The sequence below is a fragment of the Tupaia chinensis genome, unplaced genomic scaffold (assembly GCF_000334495.1).
Source record: "Tupaia chinensis unplaced genomic scaffold, TupChi_1.0 Scaffold000009_1, whole genome shotgun sequence".
NCBI classification, from domain to species: domain Eukaryota; kingdom Metazoa; phylum Chordata; class Mammalia; order Scandentia; family Tupaiidae; genus Tupaia; species Tupaia belangeri.
The window spans coordinates 2153536-2174523 of record NW_006159439.1 but is presented as its reverse complement, the minus strand read 5'-3'; the positions used below and the strand labels follow the sequence as shown (position 1 = coordinate 2174523).

Here is a 20988-nt window from a genome sequence, read left to right as displayed (position 1 = left end):
AAACACCCAAAAAAAAAAAAAAAAAAAAAAAAAAAAAAAAAAAAAAAAAAACTCACCATAATCATAACTTAGTTCCTGCACCAAACAGAAGATAGATTACCTACTAATAAGTGGAATAATTAAGGCCATGAATTGCATTCTATTGCTAAGATCTCAAAACGATATTTATAAAAATCTAACCAGGGCATTTTTCTGCTTAAAATCCTTACATAAAATCAAGTACAAACCTGCTGGCCTCTTTGCCATTCCCCAGCAGGCCTAAAATATCTGGGACCTCTCCCACCCATTACAATTATTCCTTAAACATTTTATACAGACTTTTCTACCAGAACTAACTTGTCTTACTCAACTCTATAGCCCCATTATCTGATGTGATGGGCATATAGTTGGCATTTTTACTAAATGAAACAATATAAATGTATTTTCTGATCCTCTATGTGTGGAGTAATACTACGCACAATTAAAGTGCGTAACTTTAAATTGAGAAAGCACTATTATAAATTTAATTTATATAACTCTTCACATTAAAATACAGGTTGAGGCCAGGTCTATGGTGTAGCAATAACGGGCCAAGCAGGAAAAGTCAGAGCTTGCATAGCCAATGAGGTTCGAATCTCTGACCCGGTCAGTCTGAAACATGCTGGGCACATATACGCTCAATATCCACAGGCTCGAGGACTGGAGTAAGGGGACTGCAGCTTGACCAGACACTGGAAAAAATTTTAAATACAAGTTGAGTTGGGATCACAAGTGTTTCAGATTTTGAATTTTTTTAGTTTGGGGAAAATTTGCATATATGTGAGACATTTGGGTGATGGAACACAAAATCATTTATGTTTCATATAGTTTCTATACACATAGCCTGAAGGTAATTTTATACAACAACTTGTATTACAACATTTTGACTGCGACCCATCACATGAGGTCAGATATATAATTTTCTACTTGTGGCATCATGTCAGTACTCAAAAAGTTTAAAATTCTGATATTGGTGGTGATAAAACATGATGCTCTGTGAGGCAATCCCAGGTGGAAAAGTTCCCAGTTCAAGTTCAGAAATATCCTTGAGTCTACTAGGCACTCACTTGATCCAGGGCTGCCCATGATCTATGGCTGGCTAAAGGTGGGGGGGTGGGTTGCAGTGTCAGGACCTTATTGGGGGAGCTATCTATGATTCTTTCTCTCTCTCTCTTGCTCACCAAAGAAACAAAGAAATAAACTTTAGGGTAAAATTCTTTTGAATTTTGGAGCATTTAAGGTTTTGTTTTGATTTTTTTTTCTTTAGCTTTTTGCCATAGGGCATGTGCACTTGCCAAAGAGAAACAGAGAGCAGGAAACTGAGAAATCATCCCCCAGAGGGAATGGCCATACTGCAAGCCATCCTCTTCTTGGGATCTTGGGCAGGTAAACACATGCAGCCAGTGTAATTTTCAAGCCACCATGTCTGGGACTAGAACCATGGTTGGCCATGTGGGAGTCTAGAACTTTTATAACCACACCACCTGCTGGCTGCACATCTAAGGTTTATAATTTCCCCAAGTTTGGGATGTTAAATCAATAGTTTGATATCAGAAAGTGTAATTAAGTTCACATATCTTCTAAGCTCAGTCTCTGTGGCACAGTTGATAGCATGCTGGACTAAAATGCTGGAAGCCACAAGGCCAACTGCAGTTCAGACACATGGTTGGGTAAATTTGAAACAAACCACATACACATGCAGATGTCCAGGATTCTGAGGAGCTGGAAGGCTAGAAAAAGTATTCACAGAATGAATTTACAGATCCCATTAACAGGTTCTCTTTGACCTTTCTCTCTTTCTACCCACCCCCATGTACACACATAAACTAACACAAAAATTTAAGAAACAAAAATATATAAAATAATAATTCTTCTGATATCAAATTGAAGTGTTCCTTGTTTTTTTTTAAATGATTTACTTAATTCCATGTTGTTATTATTTTTTAATTTGACCAGACAGAGAAAGAGAGAAAGGGAAAGTTGAGAAAGCAAGCCGCCAGGTCTAGGACTTTAATGGTGGTCGGCCATGTGCGAATCTAGTGCCTTTAACCACCATGCCCCCTGTCGGCCCTCAAATTGAAGTTTTCTAAAAATGGTTATATACTTATGATTTCACAGTATTAATGAAAACTTTTTTTTTTTTTTTTGCCATAGAACATGTGCACTTACCAGAGAGAGATAAACAGTAAAAGATAAAGTAAAAAATAACCACAATCACTTCTCTTCCTTGGACTTTTGGACACACACGCACACCTCTGATGTGATTTTCAAGCTATTAGGTTCATGACTCAAACTGCAGTCAGCCATGTGGAAGTCCAATGCCATAACTACCATGTCTCCTCCTGGTCCCAATGGAAACATTTTTAAAATTGAAATAATTCTTATTAAAAAAGAGAGGGATTAAAAACCCCAAAGGACTGTTTAATATCATTTTAGTTATGTGTCTTATCAAGGAAAGATGTTGGTATTCTAAGGGCTAATTATTTGCAAGTCAACACAGTGTTAACAGACCCCAAAAGTGAATACGTCAGTATATCTTATCTCAGGGTTTCTTTTAATATAACACACATACAAATAATATGTCAGAAATATAAGCAGCATAATATTAGAGAATACTGAACCTAGAAAACACTTAAATTTTGAATCTTTTCTCAATGACATTATTGTAATCATTTGAACATTTAAGTTTAAACTTACTCATCTATTAATTAAGGAATATAATTCTTTAAATGACATAATTGCCTAAAAGCTATTTCTAACTTCATAATATTATGTAAGTCAAAGATGAAATATTTCACTAAAAAGCAATGTTTGACACATCAGAAGCCTATTATTTAAAACTACATGAACCAAGTGCTAAATTTTAACATAAACATTATATAGAAATTCTAAAAATATCATAAACATATAAACACATAGAAATTGTAAAAATATCATAAACATATATTAAAAAAAGACTTGGAAACACTGTTTTTATTCTAAAATTCTGCTATTCTTACTATTCATAAACAAAAAGGACTAAGGGAATTTTTTAAAAAAGGGGGTAAGGCATTCCAGTTCTGCATACAGCACATTAGATACCCCTTGCTAATCTGTATTTACAGTTTAATTAATAAATTAAAAACTCAACAATTTCTGTAAGTGGTCTAGATTAAAAGTTATACTTATTTAGACCAAGAAGAATGGTACTGGGAATTTATCTACTACCCTGTGAAAAATCTGTAGCAGAGATGATGTATGACATTATGGTATACTTATTAGAACCACATTTGAGGCACAGAAAACCCTGACTCACATTGCTTAGTGTGACACCTGAGGCTCTTCTGTTAGATTTAGCCACAGAAAACAATACTTTACCAATATGAAGTAAGGTTTTGATGAATTGTGATGGTGACAAAACACAGACGGGCCAGATATGAGTTACAGATAACAGTTACCTCTTGGGATGATGGGAGATAAACAGGGTATAGGAAGCTTCAAAGATCTGTTACCTATTTCTTTTAAGAAAAAAAAAAATCAAGGATGAGCAGGTGGCATAGTGGTTAAGAGGATGGACCCCTTCATCGCTAATCATGGTTTGAGTACCAGACCTGGCAGCTTGCTTTCTCACTTTCTCTTTCTCTCTCTTGCTTTCTCACTTTCTCTTTCTCATCGCTCTCTTGTGAGCATGTGTGCCCTATGGCAGATTTAAAAATTACAATGATAAATAAAATTAAATACCCCCCCCTTTTTTTAAAAAAAAGTGATGATTAAAGGTTAATATAGTTGTAAAACCTGGTGGTAGGCACATGGGTACAAACATTTTTCTTTGTTTAAATAATAGCAAAATATATTTTTGTTATTTTAAATTATAACTCCTAATGTCAAAATTCTTACATTTAAATTAGTCTTTGGATCAGTCAGTGGTGTGGTGGTTAAGGCCACTGGACCTCACATGGCCAACTGTACAGCTTGAGTCCTGGACCTGGGGTGTTTAAGCCAGGGATGAGTGTGTGCATGTCCAGCATCCTGAGATGAGAATGGAAGAAAGGGGACTGAGGCATAGCTATGCCCCTGGGTGTGGTTTCTCACTTTCTCTCTCCCCTCCCCAGCAGTAAGCACACATGCCCTATAGCAAAACTGAAAATAAATAAAATCAGGATGTACAAATTTCATCAAGATCCAGGTAAAATTATATTCCTTCTAAAATCCTTTCTATCTCCTGATTCTCACTAAAAATACTGGAAATCATTTTGCAAGTATTCTATCATTATATTTTATGATAAATGCATACTCTATTATATTCTACATGCAATGTTTCATCAACTAGATGCAACTTGGTATAGACATCAGGAGCTCAAAGTCCGTAGATGATAGCATGTAAGGGTGAGGACATGCCAGAGTCCAGATACTTACTGAGCATCATGACTTAACATACCTTGTGTTCTGTGCCCAGAATAAAGGTTGAAAAGTTGCTCCCAATACACAAATAAATTGCTACTACTCAGCAAGCTAAGGCCACTTGGGATCCAAGATTAAATTCCTGGCCTACCCTAAGGACCACATGTGGTGGCACAGGCCTGTAGTCCCAGTTATTTGAAAGGCTAAACCAAGAGGTTATATTATAGCACACAGCAAGACCCTCCCTAAAAAACAAAAGCAAAACAAAATAATTCAATAAAAAAATGTTCCAATAGAAAAAAAATAAGGGGATCAGCAGACAACTCACAAAAGAAAACATATAAATTATCAAAAACTTGTAATGGTACCAGTAATCAAGGAAACAGAGAGTAAAATAGGTAAGATAGATTTCTCTATAATCTTGTTAAAAGAAAAAAACAGACAATTTAACTTAGTGGAGTTTAGCTGAGTAAATATTAACGCGATTTGAATTAGGCAGTTTCCTGTACCAGCAACTCTGGCATCAACTTGGTATTGTATGTTTCAGAAAGAAAAAGTGACCTGTGCAGAAATGAGAAAGTGACACACAAAAACAAAAGTGAAGGAATGAGGTAGAAAAAATCCATTTGGGTTGGTTATATTCCAAAGTTTGTCTGTGTTGACGCAGTTTAAAAGGTGCAATGCCTATGATTAACTAAAGTCTAGCTGCTGTGATTAGCTGTCACCTAGCAAAAACAAAAACAAAAACACACCCTTATCTAAATGAGGTTGCAGTTTGTTTATAGAAACCAAGAAGGAGTATGGGGTTTTTTTCAATATTTTTTAACAACCTGGTAAAGATTAAAAAAAAAAAAAAAGAAGAAGAAGAAAGAAAAGAAAACAAACAAACAAAAAACCTCTCTATTTTTTGAGTGAAAAGTCTCATAAATTGCCAGTAGGAGTAAAAAGTTATTTTTTAAAAAAAGTTTCTGAAGATCAACTGGCAATATATATATATATTTATAAAATGAACTTAGGTATGTTAAATATTTAAAGAGCTTATTCGAGCATCGATTTATTCAGGAATGGGACAGATCAAACCAGCCATTTAGCAGTCCACTGAGGAGGTTCAAGAGGAAAATTTCATAGAAATAAGACGAAGGAAATATCTGAATGGTTAAAGTGGAATGTACCTAGTAAGAGGTCAGTTGGTGGTTTCTGATTGATAGTCTCTGATTAGAGGTTAGATGGAAGTTTCTGAATGGTTAATTTCCTTTCGCTATTTCCATTTAGTTGTGCTTCAATTTGCTTATGAAGGAATCAAGGCACTGGGACTGTCTCAGTCTAATGGCCCTCCAATATTTTTTATTGCCAGGGGCGTATGTACTCAACAGACGGAGAAAGAGAATTCCCCAATGGGGCACAGACATGGCATGACACTCTCTTCTATTTTTCCATTCTATCATGATGTGGGGTATGCACACATACCCAATGTGTTTTTTAAATGGCCAGGGTTGGGGTTTGAACTGCAGTCAGTCACATGGGATCCAATCTCTGTGGATGGTGTTCAACTGCTGCACTGTGGGGCTGGACCCAATAATCCTTTAACAATATTAAACACTTTAAACTTTTTTCATATCATTCAAGCTCGAATTCATTTCCAAATATATTTATATAAGGATGCTTACCCAAAGAATTATTTTTGTTGTTATTTCATTTGGTTTTATTTTTTGCCGTAGGGCATGTGCATTCACCAGAGAAGTGAAGAGAGAGAGAGAGAGAAAGAGTCAAAGAGAGAGAGGGAAAGTGGGAAATTACTCCCCAGGGGCGTTGGTCAAGCTGCAATCCCTTCTCCTCCATCCTCCTCTCAGGTGAGGACGGCTGCTGCTCTCTGCGTGTCCCCTGTCCATCGAGGAGCTGGTGCCTCTTCTGGACTTTTCTCAGGCTGCTGGATCTGGGACTCAAACTGTGGGGGTCAGTCATGTGAGATCCAGCACTTTAACCACCATACCAACTGCTAGCCCCTTACCAAAGCATTGTTAATAATAGTGAAACATTTCAAACATACTAAGTATTTAAGAACAAAAGAATAAATGAGCTTTGATAAATCTATATAACATATTACTCTGCTAAATATGCTTTGATAAATCTATATAACATATTACTCTGCTATGAAAAAGATGCTGAAGAAAAATGTATAATATTCCACAGAAAAATGTTAATATATTAAAGCAAAATAAAGGAGCTGTAAATAGAATGCTATGATCTCATTAGGTTTTAAATTTACATCCACAAGGAGACTTCTAAAAGTTCATGGAAAAATGGAATTTAAGTCTGAGTTTATTTTGGTACAAAAATTTTTTAAATCCATGCATATTTTGTTTTCTTTTCGTTTTTTGGATAGGTTTTTGCTACATGGTGTGTGCGCTCACCAGAAAGACGGAGAGAGATAGAGAGACACAAAGTGAGAAATCACCCCCACCCCCAGGGGATGGCCATGCCACAATCTGTTCTCCATTATTCTCTTGGGATCTTGGGCATGCACACACTTGCACCCAGTATGAGTTTAAGCCGCCGGGTCTGGGACTTGAACCGTATTCAACTACATGGGAGTCCAGCAACATAACCATTGTGCTAACTGCTGGTCCCCATGCATAGCTTTTTATACTATATATTTTCCATACACTTGTTGAAGAACACTCCCTTACTCTCATGTGGAAGATTGTAGACAAAAATACTACTAGTGGTTTCAGCCAAGAGGTAAGACTGTAAGTAATTTAAATGTTTCTCTTTTTGTTTTTCATGTTCTATAATAAACATATTACCTTTAAAGAACAATTACTACACATTACTTTTAAATGTTGCTTAAATAATAACAGTTGCTATCCTGGAGAAATTTTAGGGGACTGGTGAAGAATTCAGGAAACATTTCATTACGTTACATGGATAAGCAGAGACAAATCAGCATGCTAAGAAAATAGAAAGACGGAGTAAAGAAAGCAGCTGGAGGGCTGACTCTGGTGCAGTTTTAGATATTTGGGAAGTCTCCACCTTTTCCTGGAAAAACTTTCAATATTTTTACCTCTTTACCTTAATCTGTCCCATAACTACCCTATTCTTACATCTTAAAAGCCCCAATTCAAGATGATTAAAAAGTTGATTTGCAAGCTTGTCTCCTGCTTCCCTATTCTTCCTGAATAAAACTCATGCCCTGACACTCAGTTGTGGTTTTATAAGTTGGCTCTGTGACACCAGATGGCTAAAGATCCCATCTTTGGGAATAAATTAAGAATTGGTAATATCAGTAATCCTTTACCATCTGTAAAACCTAGGTAAGAGGAAAGAAGGTGGTAGCTGCAAAAACAGAGGGTTGTTTGCAGTAGGAGTCCCAACTCCAAATACCACAATCTGTCTGTGGCCTGTTAGGAACCAGGCCACACAGCAGGAGGTAGACAAGCCTACCTTCATCTGTATTTACAGCCTCTCCCCATCACTAGCATTATAGTCTGAGCTCTGCTTCCTATCAGATCAGCAGAGGCATTAGATCTTCACAGGAGTATGAACCTTGTTGTGAACTGTGCACATGAGGGATCAAGGCTGAGCATTCTTTATAAGAATCTAATGCCCAATGATCTGAGATGGAGCTGAGGCAGTGATAATAGTGCTGGGGAGTGACTGCAAATATTTCACTATAGTGAGCTGTGTAATATTTCACTATATATTGGGTCATTGGGAAAGTTTGACACATTTTTTACATAGAAAAATACATCATGACTTCCACAACAACCAAATATTACAAGGTAATAATAAGAAAGTGCACAATAAATGTAATGTGCTGAACCATTCCAAAACCATGCCCCCAAACTAGTCCATGGAAAAACCGCTTTCCATGAAACCAGTCTCTGGTACCAAAAATGTTGGAGACTGGTTCAGAGTATGGTAGACATAATAATGGCCTATCATACTATAATCTCTAGCACCTGTGAATATATTATCTTACATGAAAAAGGGAATTTTATAGACATAATTAAAGATTTTGTGACAAGAGCTTATCTTGAATTAAACAAGTGAGCCCAATGTACTCACAGGACTCTAAATACAGAAGATGCAGGGGATCTAAGAGGAGGAAAGACATTACATATCTAGTTTTAAAGATAAAGAAAAGAGGCTGCTATGGATTAAATAATGATTTGTCTCCCAAAGATCCATATTTTGGAATCTGGTCCCCAGTGGGAGGTGAAGACAGGTAGTGTATGGATCATAAACATCTCATGCTCATTAAGGGATTAATGCTATCCTGTGAAACAGTGAGTTCTAGCTCTCATGAGAAGGGATTAGTTCCTGGGAGAACAAAAGGAATATGGCTGCACTCAGGTCTCTCTCTCTCTCTCTCTCTCTCTCTCTCTCTCTGTAAGCACTTAGTGACTTTCTTGCTTTTCTTGGCCATATTGAGACAGTACCAGAGGCTGACCAGATGCCAGCCCTGTGCTCTCAAACTTTCCACATAGGAGAGTAATTTATTAATTTATACTCATTTCCTAGAGACAGAGGTACCCTTTACTGAATGACTACTACATGGCAAGCATCAAGTAATTACATACATTTTTCTCTTTCAAAATGCTGCAGAGCAGAAACTACAACATTCTACAGAAGGAAAAGTGCTAAAACTCCTAGGATTCAGATCCAAATCACCTTGTCTCAAACACGATAATGAGAAATCACCACCTTTACCAAGTGATCAAGGTTAACATCTGCAGTAATAAGATATATCAACATCATGTACCTCTTGATATGATGTACTGTGAAAGACACATTGCCTCTGGTATTCTTTCCACTATGCAACATATTAATCAAACCACAAGAAAACCTACACAAATTGAGAGGTATTCTATAAAAAAACTACTAGGGGGTCATGACATGATACCCCAAAGTATGATGCTCTGGCATGCCAAACACTTAAAACTGAAAGACAGTAGGAATGGTCTCAGAAGGTCTCTCTCTGACCTCCTGCACTCCAGTCTCCTGCCCATCTTCCTCCTGCTTCCTTCACCAAGCAGTTCATCCAAACCCTTATTCTCTTTCCTAGGCAGGTTATAGAAACTAGATCCTCTCTTCGCAAGCAAGAGAGATCCCTCTCCCTCTTCTCCTTTGAAGACCTTCATTCCAGAAAAGTCCTGTCCTACACCTTGGAAAAATGTTGAGGTATGAATGCCACACACAAAGGCCAAGAAAAATCTGAACAGACTACCCTGCTGCATTTCCCCCACAGTCTACTACCCTAATAATAGATGAGGAAAGCTAGCACACACCTTTCTGCCACCACACAACTGATCAGTGCTCTTCAAAGTCTCAAGGCTCTGAAAGAAGAGACTGAGTAACTATCACAGACAAGGGAAGACTAAAGAGACATTGCAAATGCAATGCATTATAGGATCCTCAGCTAGATCTTGGACAGAAAAGGGGGGGGCATTAATCAAAAACTGGTGAGCTCACAATAAAGTATGTAGTTCATGTAATAGAACAATATCAAAGTTATAATTTCTTTGGTCATTACACAATGGTCTCTAAATAAAGTTAAAAACAAAACAACAAAAAAGCCACAATGTACTGCATTACTTCTAATAGAGCAAATCACTTGTCTGTAGGTCTACATTATAATCTTCTCAAGATTATTTAACATAGCTCAAAAGCCTAGGTTCAGGTTCTGACTTGTAGGAAACAATAGCAACCATGATTCAAACATTGGCACGGTTGCTTTTCTGAACTGTCTGGCATCTTGGTGCTGAGTCTTGATTTAGGCTGGTGCCTTACCACTTCATTTCTGGTACTTGCCTTGTCCCTGTCTCAAAAATCTAATCCTCAATTCCAGTCTCTAGGATAATATGCATTGGGAAAGCATTAAGTGAGGAAAAGTGGTAAATACAAGGGGCAAAGAGTATATTAGATAAGTCAGCAAAATTTATTTCAGAACATAGTATGTTAATAATCATCTTCTCCAATACTCCTCACATTTGCCAACACATCTTCATAAAACATAAGTGTAAAGAGGAATCTCAATAAGCAATAGTATAACCTTAAAAAATTAAACTACTCAAAGAGGAATCTTTTCTTGAAAAACTACAGAACATTATAAAAGCACAAAATTTTATGTTTTTAAAATTAGCTTGCACTCCTCTAATTCATTCCAATAAAATAAATGGAACTATTTGGCCATGTTATTTACATAAGGATGATTATGGCTAAAGGGTAGTCAAACTACATACAATATCTAGTAAATATTTATTCAGCTCATTATTATGAAACAAGCATTATTCAAAGGTACTTAAAAGATAAATGTAGGCTGGTCCCATAGTGGAGTAGCTAGGCAATGCACAGAGAAAGCCAGATAAGACATGGTAGACAGCGGTTTGAGCCCTAGCCCCTCTTAGGAAAAACACACTGGGCATGTATCCCATGCCCGAGATCCAGACAGAATGGAGAACTAGAGGAAAATAGATTGCAGCATAACCAAGCTCATGACCAGGCCCCATTTTGGAGGAGCCAAGGAGTTCTTCTTCCTATTTCTTTTGTGCCCTCTGGCATTAAATATATATATATGTAATCCAACTTGTTTTTACATCATTTGACAGTTAACTCTGCCCAACATTGGCAGATACTTACCTGTGTCCTCTATTTTTGTCCTAAACAAAAATAGGTAAAGTTAATTTAACAGTAAATTTCATTTACCCAATATATAGAAAAGTTATTTCTTTTTGTTTAAAGAATTATTTTATTGGGGCTGGCAGGTGGTGTGGTGGTTAAGGGCTCTGGACTCCCACATGGCTGACCACAGTTTGAGTCCTGGACTTGGCGGCTTTCTCCTCTCTCTCTCTCTCTCCCGCCCCCCAGCCCCTATGGTCAAATTAAAATAAATAAATTAATTAAGTTCAATAAAATAATTATTTATTTATCTATCTTAATTTGACCAGAGAGTAAGAGAAAGTGAGAGCGTAAGTCACCAGGTCCAGGACTCAAACAACTGTTGGCCATGTGGAAGTCCAGCGCCCTTAACTGCCACACCACCTGCTAGCCTCTAGAAAATTTATTTCAATATCTAATCATATTTTTAAAATACTAATAAAATATTAATTTTTTTAGATAATATATCTTCAAAATACACTTGTTTCATATAGTTATAATATCTCAGTTAAACTAGCCACTCCTGAAATGCTCAGCATTCACATGTAGCTAGTTCCTATCCTGCTGGAGAGCATAGATGCAGCTGCTGGTTATTAAAGAAGACACTACAATCTTAAGGTTGAATTTTGATTATGCTTCACTAATAAAAGTCAATTATTTGCTTTACTCAGAAACTATAATATTCTCTTTTTTCTACAATTTTTCTTTGAGAGAGAGAGATTTTTGCTATCAGGCATATGTGCTCATGGGACAGATACAGAGAGATAGAAAGTGAGATATCATCTCCCAGGGGAATGGCCACACCACCATCCCTTCTCCTCCATTCTCCTCTAGGGAATTTGGGCACACATGCACATGCACCCGGCATGAGTTTGAAGCCATAAGGTCTGGGACTTTAACCATGGTCCATCATGTGAGAGTCTAGCTCCTTAACCACTTTACCACTTGCTGGCCCCTATTCTCTTTTCTCTTAACTCTATCTTTTCTGTAAACAAATGAAACAAGAGACTATACTATATCTACTAAGAAAAGCAAAGACTAAAAAATATTAATTAAATTGAAGACTCCTTATTTGGATTATGAGTTTTTAATGTTGTTAGTTAAAAGACATATGTTACAATGACCTCAAAAACATCCGTTATATTTTTAAAAAAGCAGACACAGATAAAAATGAGGAATCATCTACTATGAATAACCCTCAAGTCTTAGCAGAGACTCTGTAATCAAATCAGAACAAGATTAAAACAAATCAAAGTCTATAAACCAAAAACACATCTTTCATTGTTTTGTTCATTTTGTTTTGTGTTTTTAGGTTTTTGCTGTAGAGCACGTGGGCTCTCCAGAGAGGGATAGAGATGGTGAGAGGGAAAGTGAGAAATCACCCCTTTCATGACGGATGGCCACACCACAATCCCTTCTCCATTCCCCTCTTCAGATTTTGGGCACATAGGCACACACACACCCACACCCACACACTGGGTATGATTTTCAAGCCACCAGGACCAGGACTCTAACCAAGGTTGGCTATGTGGGACTCCAGGGCCTTCACCACCACGCCACTTGCTTGCCTCTATTTCTGTTCTTTAAGCAGATTATCATATATTACTTACATTTATTATATTTAAAATAATGCAAGTCCAGTTACAAGTAAATAAGGAAGAATTTCAAAAGTGTCATACAAAGTTAATTTCTTTTCCGAATACAGACATGTATTTTTCCTTATAATACATAAGAATAACTGTTTTAGATTCATTCTTTTTTTTTTAAGATATGGTTTTTTTAAGAATTTTTTTTTTTTGAGAGGTTTTTGCTATTGGGCGCGTGTGCTCGCCAGAAAGACAGAGAGAGACAGAGAGACAGACTGCAAGAAATCACCCCCAGGGGGGATGGCCACACCACAATCCCTTCTTCTCCATTCTCCTCTCGGGATCTTGGGCACGCACGCACACGCGCCCGGCGTGAGTTTTAAGCCACCGGGTCCGAGACGTGAACCGCGGTCGACTACGTGGGAGTCCAGCGACATAGCCATTATGCCAACTGCTGGTCCCAAGAATTATTTTATTTCATTTTATTTACTCATTCATTTACTTGACCAGAAAGAGAGAGGGAGAGGGAGAGAGAGAGAGAGAGAGAGAGAGAGAGAAAGTGAGCAAGCAAGCCCCCAGGTCCGGGACTTGAACTGTGGCCGCCCATGTGGGAGTGTCTAGCGCTTTAACACCACACTACCACACCACCTGCTGGTCCCCTTAGATTCATTCTTTAAAGAATAGTTCATCCTATGTCAAATATTAAGCTTAAAATGGTAACATGTAAAAGAAAAAAAATTACTGTATTTTATTCTTGGCCTAATTCCAGAGTAGGATTTCATGTGAAGTGGTTATTCTTTATATATATTAAAACAAACAAACAAACTCAAAATATCTTTATAGGTTGGGTCTCTCCATTTTGAAAGCATCATTTTCACTGATGCTTTCCTAGCATAGTACCTGGTACTTGGTATTTTTTTAAATAAATGTTTGTTGAATGAATATTAGGTATTGGACACTGAATATCAATACATCTAGCATTTTAAGATGAAATGTTAAAAGTGGATCTTTTTTTCAGAGAGATTTTTGCTTTAGGAAAGACAGAAAGCGAGAAATCATTCCCTCAGGGGGTATGGCCATGCTACAATCCCTTCTCCATTCTTCTCTTGGGATGGTTGGCACACAACCACACATGACTGGCCTGAGTTTCAAGCTGCCAGGTCCAGACTTTAAACTGCAGTTTCCCATTTAGGAGTCCAGCACCTTAACCTCCACGCCACCTGCTGGCCCCAAGAGTGGACCCGTTGAATTAAAAAATTTTACTAGCACCGACATAAAAACTGAAGATATATTACATTTAAGAAAACACCATCCATCACTTATGGTCCTTGAATACAACACTTCCTCGCTGCAGATATTATCATTCTCATTTAATATAGGAGGAAGGTGTGGCCATAAGTGGTGGAGTGAGATATTTTAATTAGTAAAGCGGTGAAGCCAGATTTGTAGCCAAAGATCTCATATACACCACTGAGAGAGTAAAACAGTTGGAAGGTGATGTATGGATATTATGAAAACTATATTCCATGCCTCTCTTTTTAAGAACGTTTCTGTAACAAAGGTCTCAGATGAAAAATCCACAACCCAGTTTCCATTTACAAGCACAAGCAGATACACACATACATACACACACGTACACTCACTCCACAACTTTTTCTTAATTCAAACCTACTTAAAATAGAATGATAAGCACTATTGATCGGAATTCACAGACAGACAAAAAGACTACATTCTCTAATCTCTCCATTCCAAACAGGACAAACCGGGAATGAAGCATTCCCTGTGGCTTAGGAGAGGCTCTTCCAGGCACCAAGAGATAAGACACCCCGCCCGGCTTGTGGGACACAGCTATTCCAGTCCCCTAGGACTGCTCCGGGACAACCGGCTCCAAGCCTACCTGACAGGCTCCCGCCACCGCTTGAACCAATTGCAGCAATTGGCCATCAGACTGAACATCCCAGGTCGCTCTTCCCGCCACCTCCCATCCGAACCCGAAGTGGGGATGAACCCCTAGTTTTCACCGGCCGAGTCCCGGGGCCTCTGCCTCTCCAAGGCACCCTTTTACAGCGGATGGACCGGAGGAGAGGCCGGGAGAGAAGGGAATGCGGCCAGACCATGCACCGAGCCCGCTAACCGCGTAGGCCCAGGAGCACACGATGACTGCCCTCCTTGTCCAGGGGCAGCCGGGCCAAGCCCACAGAAACAAGGGACCAGGGTCAGCGAAACCCGGCCAGAGAAAACCGCCGCGTCGACGTGCTGACGTTGCCCCGGGGCTCCGCCCACATTGCGATGCTCCAATCATGGGCCTAAGACCCACAGTGTGTACTGCTGAGTGGCTGAAGAGGCCTGGCTCCTAGTCCCCACTCGGGAGAGCGGACCGGGGAAAGGGGCGTGGTCTAGGAGAAAAGGCGGAGCTCAGAGAAAGAAGGTTTTCGTAACCAGGCAACCGCAGCGTCTAGAGATAAGCTGAGGGATCAGGGGCAGAGCTCAGGAAAGGCCTGTCTTTATACACATCCAAAACGTGTAGTCAGTCGAGAGGGCTGTTCTTCACCTGCCTCCTGTATGCCCAGCTAAGATCCAGCTATCTCCGGTCTTGTGCGTGGGCTTTGTTTTGTTGTATTTTATGCAGCAGGCTTAGGGAATCCTCTGGGATTCTGCAGACTCAGGTTGTTCAACTGACACTGATGCACCTATAAATTAAGGACAAGGTAAAAACTCGTTTAAGTTACCTCAGTAGTTCAAATGAGAGTGACATTTTCATCTCTATAATGTTGATCTCTTATATAAAGTGTTAAATGAAATCATATCTTTGCCACGGGGGGTTATGATTACAAAAATATATATGTTCAGTGTAGAAAATGTGAAAAATACTGAAAAGGAATAAGATTAAGAGAATAAAATCTCACTTTTACTATTCTAAAGTAATCAGTGTTAGCAATTTGAATTATTTTTTTCCCCAAGAGCTTGAAATACATGTATTGCTGACTATTTGGTTTTGGCAAGGTGAAGATTAGGATCTGCTGGTAGTTTTGTAACGTTTTGTTTTTTAAAAGAGGTATGTAATATCTGCATTTCTTTTATATGTTTTGGACAAAATGACAACTACCTTCCTTCAGGAAAAAAGTACATGTATGATAAGTAGGAACCTATCCGTCCATTCAGTTTCTACTTAAAGTAGTAAATAGTTTTGAAGCCTGGTGAAAAGAAAGGGCACTAATGATCCCGGTATAGTCAATGAAAAATAATGGTTTGAAACTAAGATCACTCTGGCTTTTAAAATATTCCCTATCCTTTACTCACTCATGTAACCCTAAATCAAACACATGAACCTCTTATACAGCTTACTCTGAACCTGTGTTAACCCATCTGTAAAACAGATGTGAAAAATATACTTTACAGGGTTGCTGAGATAATGAAATGAGAGAAGTGAAGTTCAATTGCAATTTCTAATGAATAGTAGCAGATTTTGAAGTTGGTGTCACTTGTCCTGCAGATATTTGTGACACAGATCCTCCTGTTTCCGATCTGTGTAGGGGATCAGAAGGCAGAGCAGGATAAGGCCACAATTCTGCCTTAATTACGAGCCAGATTAGAATTAATTCTGCTGACTCTTTACTTTCATGACCTACTTCCTTAAACTAATGGTTAGCAAATCCTAAAGCTCTATTGTTGATGTTCATTCTTTCATTCATTTACTATAATTAGGGTCCTATCTATTCGGACTACTCAAAACATATTTTCTTGGATATGATGTATGTGTTCTTAATTACTGAAATCAGTTCTCTTTTCGTGTCACTTAGTACATTTAATTTAGCTAGCTCTTTGAAAACTCTTCTTTGTCTTGGGATTTCACAGTTACATACTTCTTATCTCCCTAGGCATTCCTCCTCCAGATTCCTGTGTGTATTTTCTGATATCTGACTTTATTCTTCTGATTTCTTTTTAAAAAATAATTGGAGAACTAAATTACTGCTTCTGTGCCTGGAGACTCTTATTATGTGGCTGTTCTCTGAGCACTTTTGGACTCATCTTCACCATGTTTTTCCCAAAATTATACTGAACACTAGCTCTGCTTCATGCTTTCCCTAGTTTTAAGAATTTATTACCAAACTTTACTGTTGCCAACATACAGTCAGTTAAGTCTTAGTTTTTCAATTTCTTATGTGGCTTGGCAGACATAGTGCTACTCACCATTTCTAGTTCTTATTTCCTTTCAGGAACATGGGATATTCATTCAGACCCTCTTGAAGTTTGGCATACCATGTCACTTGCTTTATTCAATGAAATCTGAATGGTACGTCACTTTGTGAAAGCATTAGCCAGCTGGTGACAGTCCTTTAAGTTTTCTCCTCTCTTGCCATGCTAATTGTGGAAGACTGTGTTGACTCTGAAGTACCATAAAATCAGAGCAGCAGAGGATACCGAAGCAACATATTGATAATAGCTACCTTGAAAGTCATGCAGATTTGTACTAGACTTCCCATGGACAAGAAATAAACACGTGTTATCTAAGCCATTGTAATTTTGTGGCTGTTTTATCATAGTATAATCCAGTTTATTATGAATGATAAAAAGTCTTGCTGTTATCATCCTACTTATGACTCATCTCATGATCACTGTTGATATTTTGGCATGAATATTCCCATGTTCACCTTGTTGAGTTGAATTAATTGAGTATGTAGGTATTAGTCACCATTCTAGGTGCTAGGGATTAGTTGTGAATGAAACATTTAAAAATTCCTGCCCTCACGAATCTTATATTCTAGTGATGGAAGAGTATGAAGAGACAGATAATAAACATAATTCATAATAGAGTTATTCGAGCCAGCCTAGTAGCACATTGGTTAAGCACTGTGCATATGGAGCTGGAGCTCACATGGATAACTACAGTTCGAATCCTTGTGCTGGCAGCTTAAAAATATATACCATCTTCATGCCTGCCCGAAATCCTGATGGATGGAGAAATGGAGGAAAAAGGATAACGGCATGACCACCCCTACTGGGAAAGTGCTTTCTCCCCTTCCCCCCAACTCCCTTGCTGGACCACACATACAGTCTGGCCAAAAATTAATTAATTAATAAATTAATATATATATATATGTACATATATATATATATATTAATAGAAGATGAGAGGAAGAAATGTAAAACTGGGTAAGGAAATGAATTAGAATTAGAAATGGAATTAAAATTAAATTATGGACATGTTTTAGTTGTATATTTAGGAGTATACCAAAAACAAATTTTAGCTGAATGAGATTGACCAAGTGTTAATCAATAATAAGCTAAAGTCACATTTCACTATCACAAAGTGAAATTCTGAGATAAATTTAAAAGCCTCAAATTGTGTCCAATGTTGTATTATTAAATTTTACTACCAAGCAGTTTACATGGTTTTGCAAAGTTTGACATTATAGTGTGGACACACATTTTCAGCACCAAGAAAAGTTGCTGGCACTGTGATGTACATTTGTGATAAAAAAAAAAAAAAAAAAAATTTCCGATAGCATGAGGCTTGGTGATTAAGGCGCTGGATCCCACATGGCCGATTGAAAGGGTCAAGTCTGAGACCCAGCAACTTGAAAAGCATATTGGGCATATGTTCATGTAGGGCATTCTCCCTAGAGGAGAATGGAAAAGAAGGGATTGCAGGGAGGTCATGCCCTCTGGAGAATGATTCCTCACTGTCCCTCTCTCTCTGTTACTCTCTCGGGCAAATACTTGTGACCTATGGCAAACAAACAAACAAACAAACAAACAAAAAACTAACAAAAATTTACCTTTAACTGAAGGGTTGGATGGGCGAGATTGTTTCTGTAGGTTCCTTATGTTTCTCCAGCATTCCTTGTTTTCTTTATATTCTTTTTTATGTTTATATGGAGTTGATTTGTTATGAATATTGTCGATTCATGATTTCCATGGGTTTTCTTCTTTGAGAAGTTTTGAGATCTCCAAGTTGATGTTTTCCTCTCAATTCCTCCTCACAAAATGAAGAGATTCCCAAATGCAGGTTTAACTTAAAAGACTCACGACCAAAATGCATTTAAATATTTAATAATTAAATATATTACTTAAGGATTACTTTATTTAATATATTCTAGATCATTCTACAGAGATTAGAATTACATTTAAGTCTCCAGGCTGAGACTAAAGTGGTAAAAACAGTGACTTGGTAGAGTCAGGCAACTAAAAAGAAAGTGAATTGGAAAGAAGGATTGATCATAGATATATTCAATAATTCTTTGCGTTTCTTTTTTTATAAAAGAGAGCACATGGAAGAGAGAGAACAAGGGAGAAGATAAAGACCCTTGCAGTGCCTCAGCACTTTCCCTAGCTGTCTAGCTCCTCAAGATCTAGTATACCTATGCACATGTCTTGCATGTTTTTCAGGCCCACCCAGGAATCGGAACCCCTGGTGGGCATGTGGCTTCCAGCACTGTAGTCCAGGAGGCTTCTAACTGCATAGCAGAAGCAAAGCCAATTGTTCCTTCACATGCCACCCCAAAATACAGCCCTTTAGCATAATGGATTATTTTACTTGTTTCTGTTTATAATTGCCAAAGGGTGCATACACTTACTGGAGAGAAACAGAGAGAGAGAGAGAGAGAGAGGAAGAGGGAGCAAGCACTCCCCAATCTACCTTTCCTTCTTTATTTCTTCATCCTATCAGGATTTGGAGCATGCATTCTTATGTGCCTGGCATACTTTTCAAGATGCTGGGGCCAGGATTCAAACTGGTTAACCATATAGAATCCAGCTTCCCTTAACCAGTAGGCTACAGGGTGGGCCTTGGACTTTAAACTGAAGCAATCCACAGCGCCCTGGGAGAGTATGTGTGCCTGTGCCCAGAATCTTAGGAGGAGAATGGAAGAGAAAGGATCGTGGCCATACCTCCAGGTTGAGGGTGGGAGGCAATTTTTCACTTTCCCTCTCACTGTCTCTCTCTGTGGAGCGCACATGCCCTATGCCAAAAACCTTTAAAAAAAAAAAAAAAAGCAGAGAAAGTTTTTTACTTCCCCCTCAATTGCCTAAAATAAAATGTAAGTTTCCCCTTTTGTAAAGGAGATTTCCTGTGCTTAAGGAACTTTCCTTAGTAAAGATATCTTTCTGTACCAGGAAGTGCTACTCCCTGAGAAAACTACTGCTGTCTGAGAGATTTACTTACATAAAAAGGCAATTTTGCTGACCATACATTGCCTCCCCTTACCTTCAATTAATTTGTCTCCTCTCACCCCTGAAGCCTCAAATCCCTGTGCCCTTCTGTAGCTTATGATTATATATGCCAATCTCTGGCCATCTGGAGTCTCATATTTTTGTGGAACCTCTATGCTTACATATGTAATTACAATAGATATTGTTTTGTTCTATTTATCCATCTTATGTGGATTTAATTCTTAGACCAGTCACAGAACCTACAAGAGTAATAGAAAGTATTTTGTTCCTCTACAGAGTAAATGAGAATTCCCCAGACCATGTTATTATTAGAAAAAATGACTCTAATATTAATTTCCATCCAGTTAGATAACAACCATGAAAACGAGAGCTGGAAAAGCCCTTGAAATAATATCACTCCCATAAATTTCACACACTCAGGAAATCAATTGATACTTCACATGGGCAAATATCCTAGAGGTAGTATTACTATTTGACACATACCAATTGCTTTTTATGTTATCAAATTCCTTACATGGAAACCAACAAGTACTTCCATTTGACAGATGATAAAGCTGACGGTTAGGGAGGTTACACAATTTACTTAAAGTTACGATTAAGTAAATTGTAAATTAAGTATTGCGATTTGAATTCAGGCAGCTTAGCTCTGGAAGCAGCCCTAAACGTGATTCATACCTGTACGCTTCTAAGGACAAAACCACAAGTCGTATGTCATATACATAAATCGAAACAAGCTCTTTGAAAATGATGAAATTTAATACATTCTCCATTCTTTTTCAAAACATTTTTTGCTATAGTAGTTTTCTTTGTCTTTTAACACCATTAATACAAAACCAAAAAAATGTGGGTGATCAAAACGACCCCACTATTCATCTCTGTTCTCTACAGCCTTCCTGAAGTTCTCACTGGCTTTTAGGTTTTGTTTAACATTTGCTGCACTAACTCATCTCTCAGGATTACTCCTTCTAAGTCTGGAAATCTCAGTCTTCTGGGTCGTCAAAGTTCTCTTGGCCATTCAGCCTCCCAACCCAGCTCCCCGTGGGTTTTGACTGCGTTTTCCCCCCCGCCCCCACCCCTGTCCCCCCACCCCGCAGTGGAACTTCACAGTCTGAGAAAACGGAACGAAACGCAAGGACCCGGGGATGAGCTAGGAAGGATGGCTAGGCAGGGTTGA

General features: G+C 38.2%; 1 protein-coding gene across 3 annotated transcripts in view; it reads right to left on the bottom strand.

Annotated features, from left to right (window-relative positions):
- The window catches only part of ARL13B (ARF like GTPase 13B), an 83307-nt gene extending 68429 nt beyond the window's left edge, over positions 1-14878 (bottom strand). For 2 of the 3 annotated variants that reach the window (XM_006139873.3, XM_006139874.3), the window contains exon 1: positions 14539-14878. In XM_006139873.3, coding sequence (XP_006139935.1) covers positions 14539-14597 — 59 coding nt within the window. In that variant the 5' untranslated portion in view covers positions 14598-14878. The remainder of the gene's footprint in view (positions 1-14538) is intronic. The other variant, XM_027765944.1, reaches the window with a different exon arrangement.
- Between the last annotated feature and the right edge of the window lie 6110 nt (positions 14879-20988).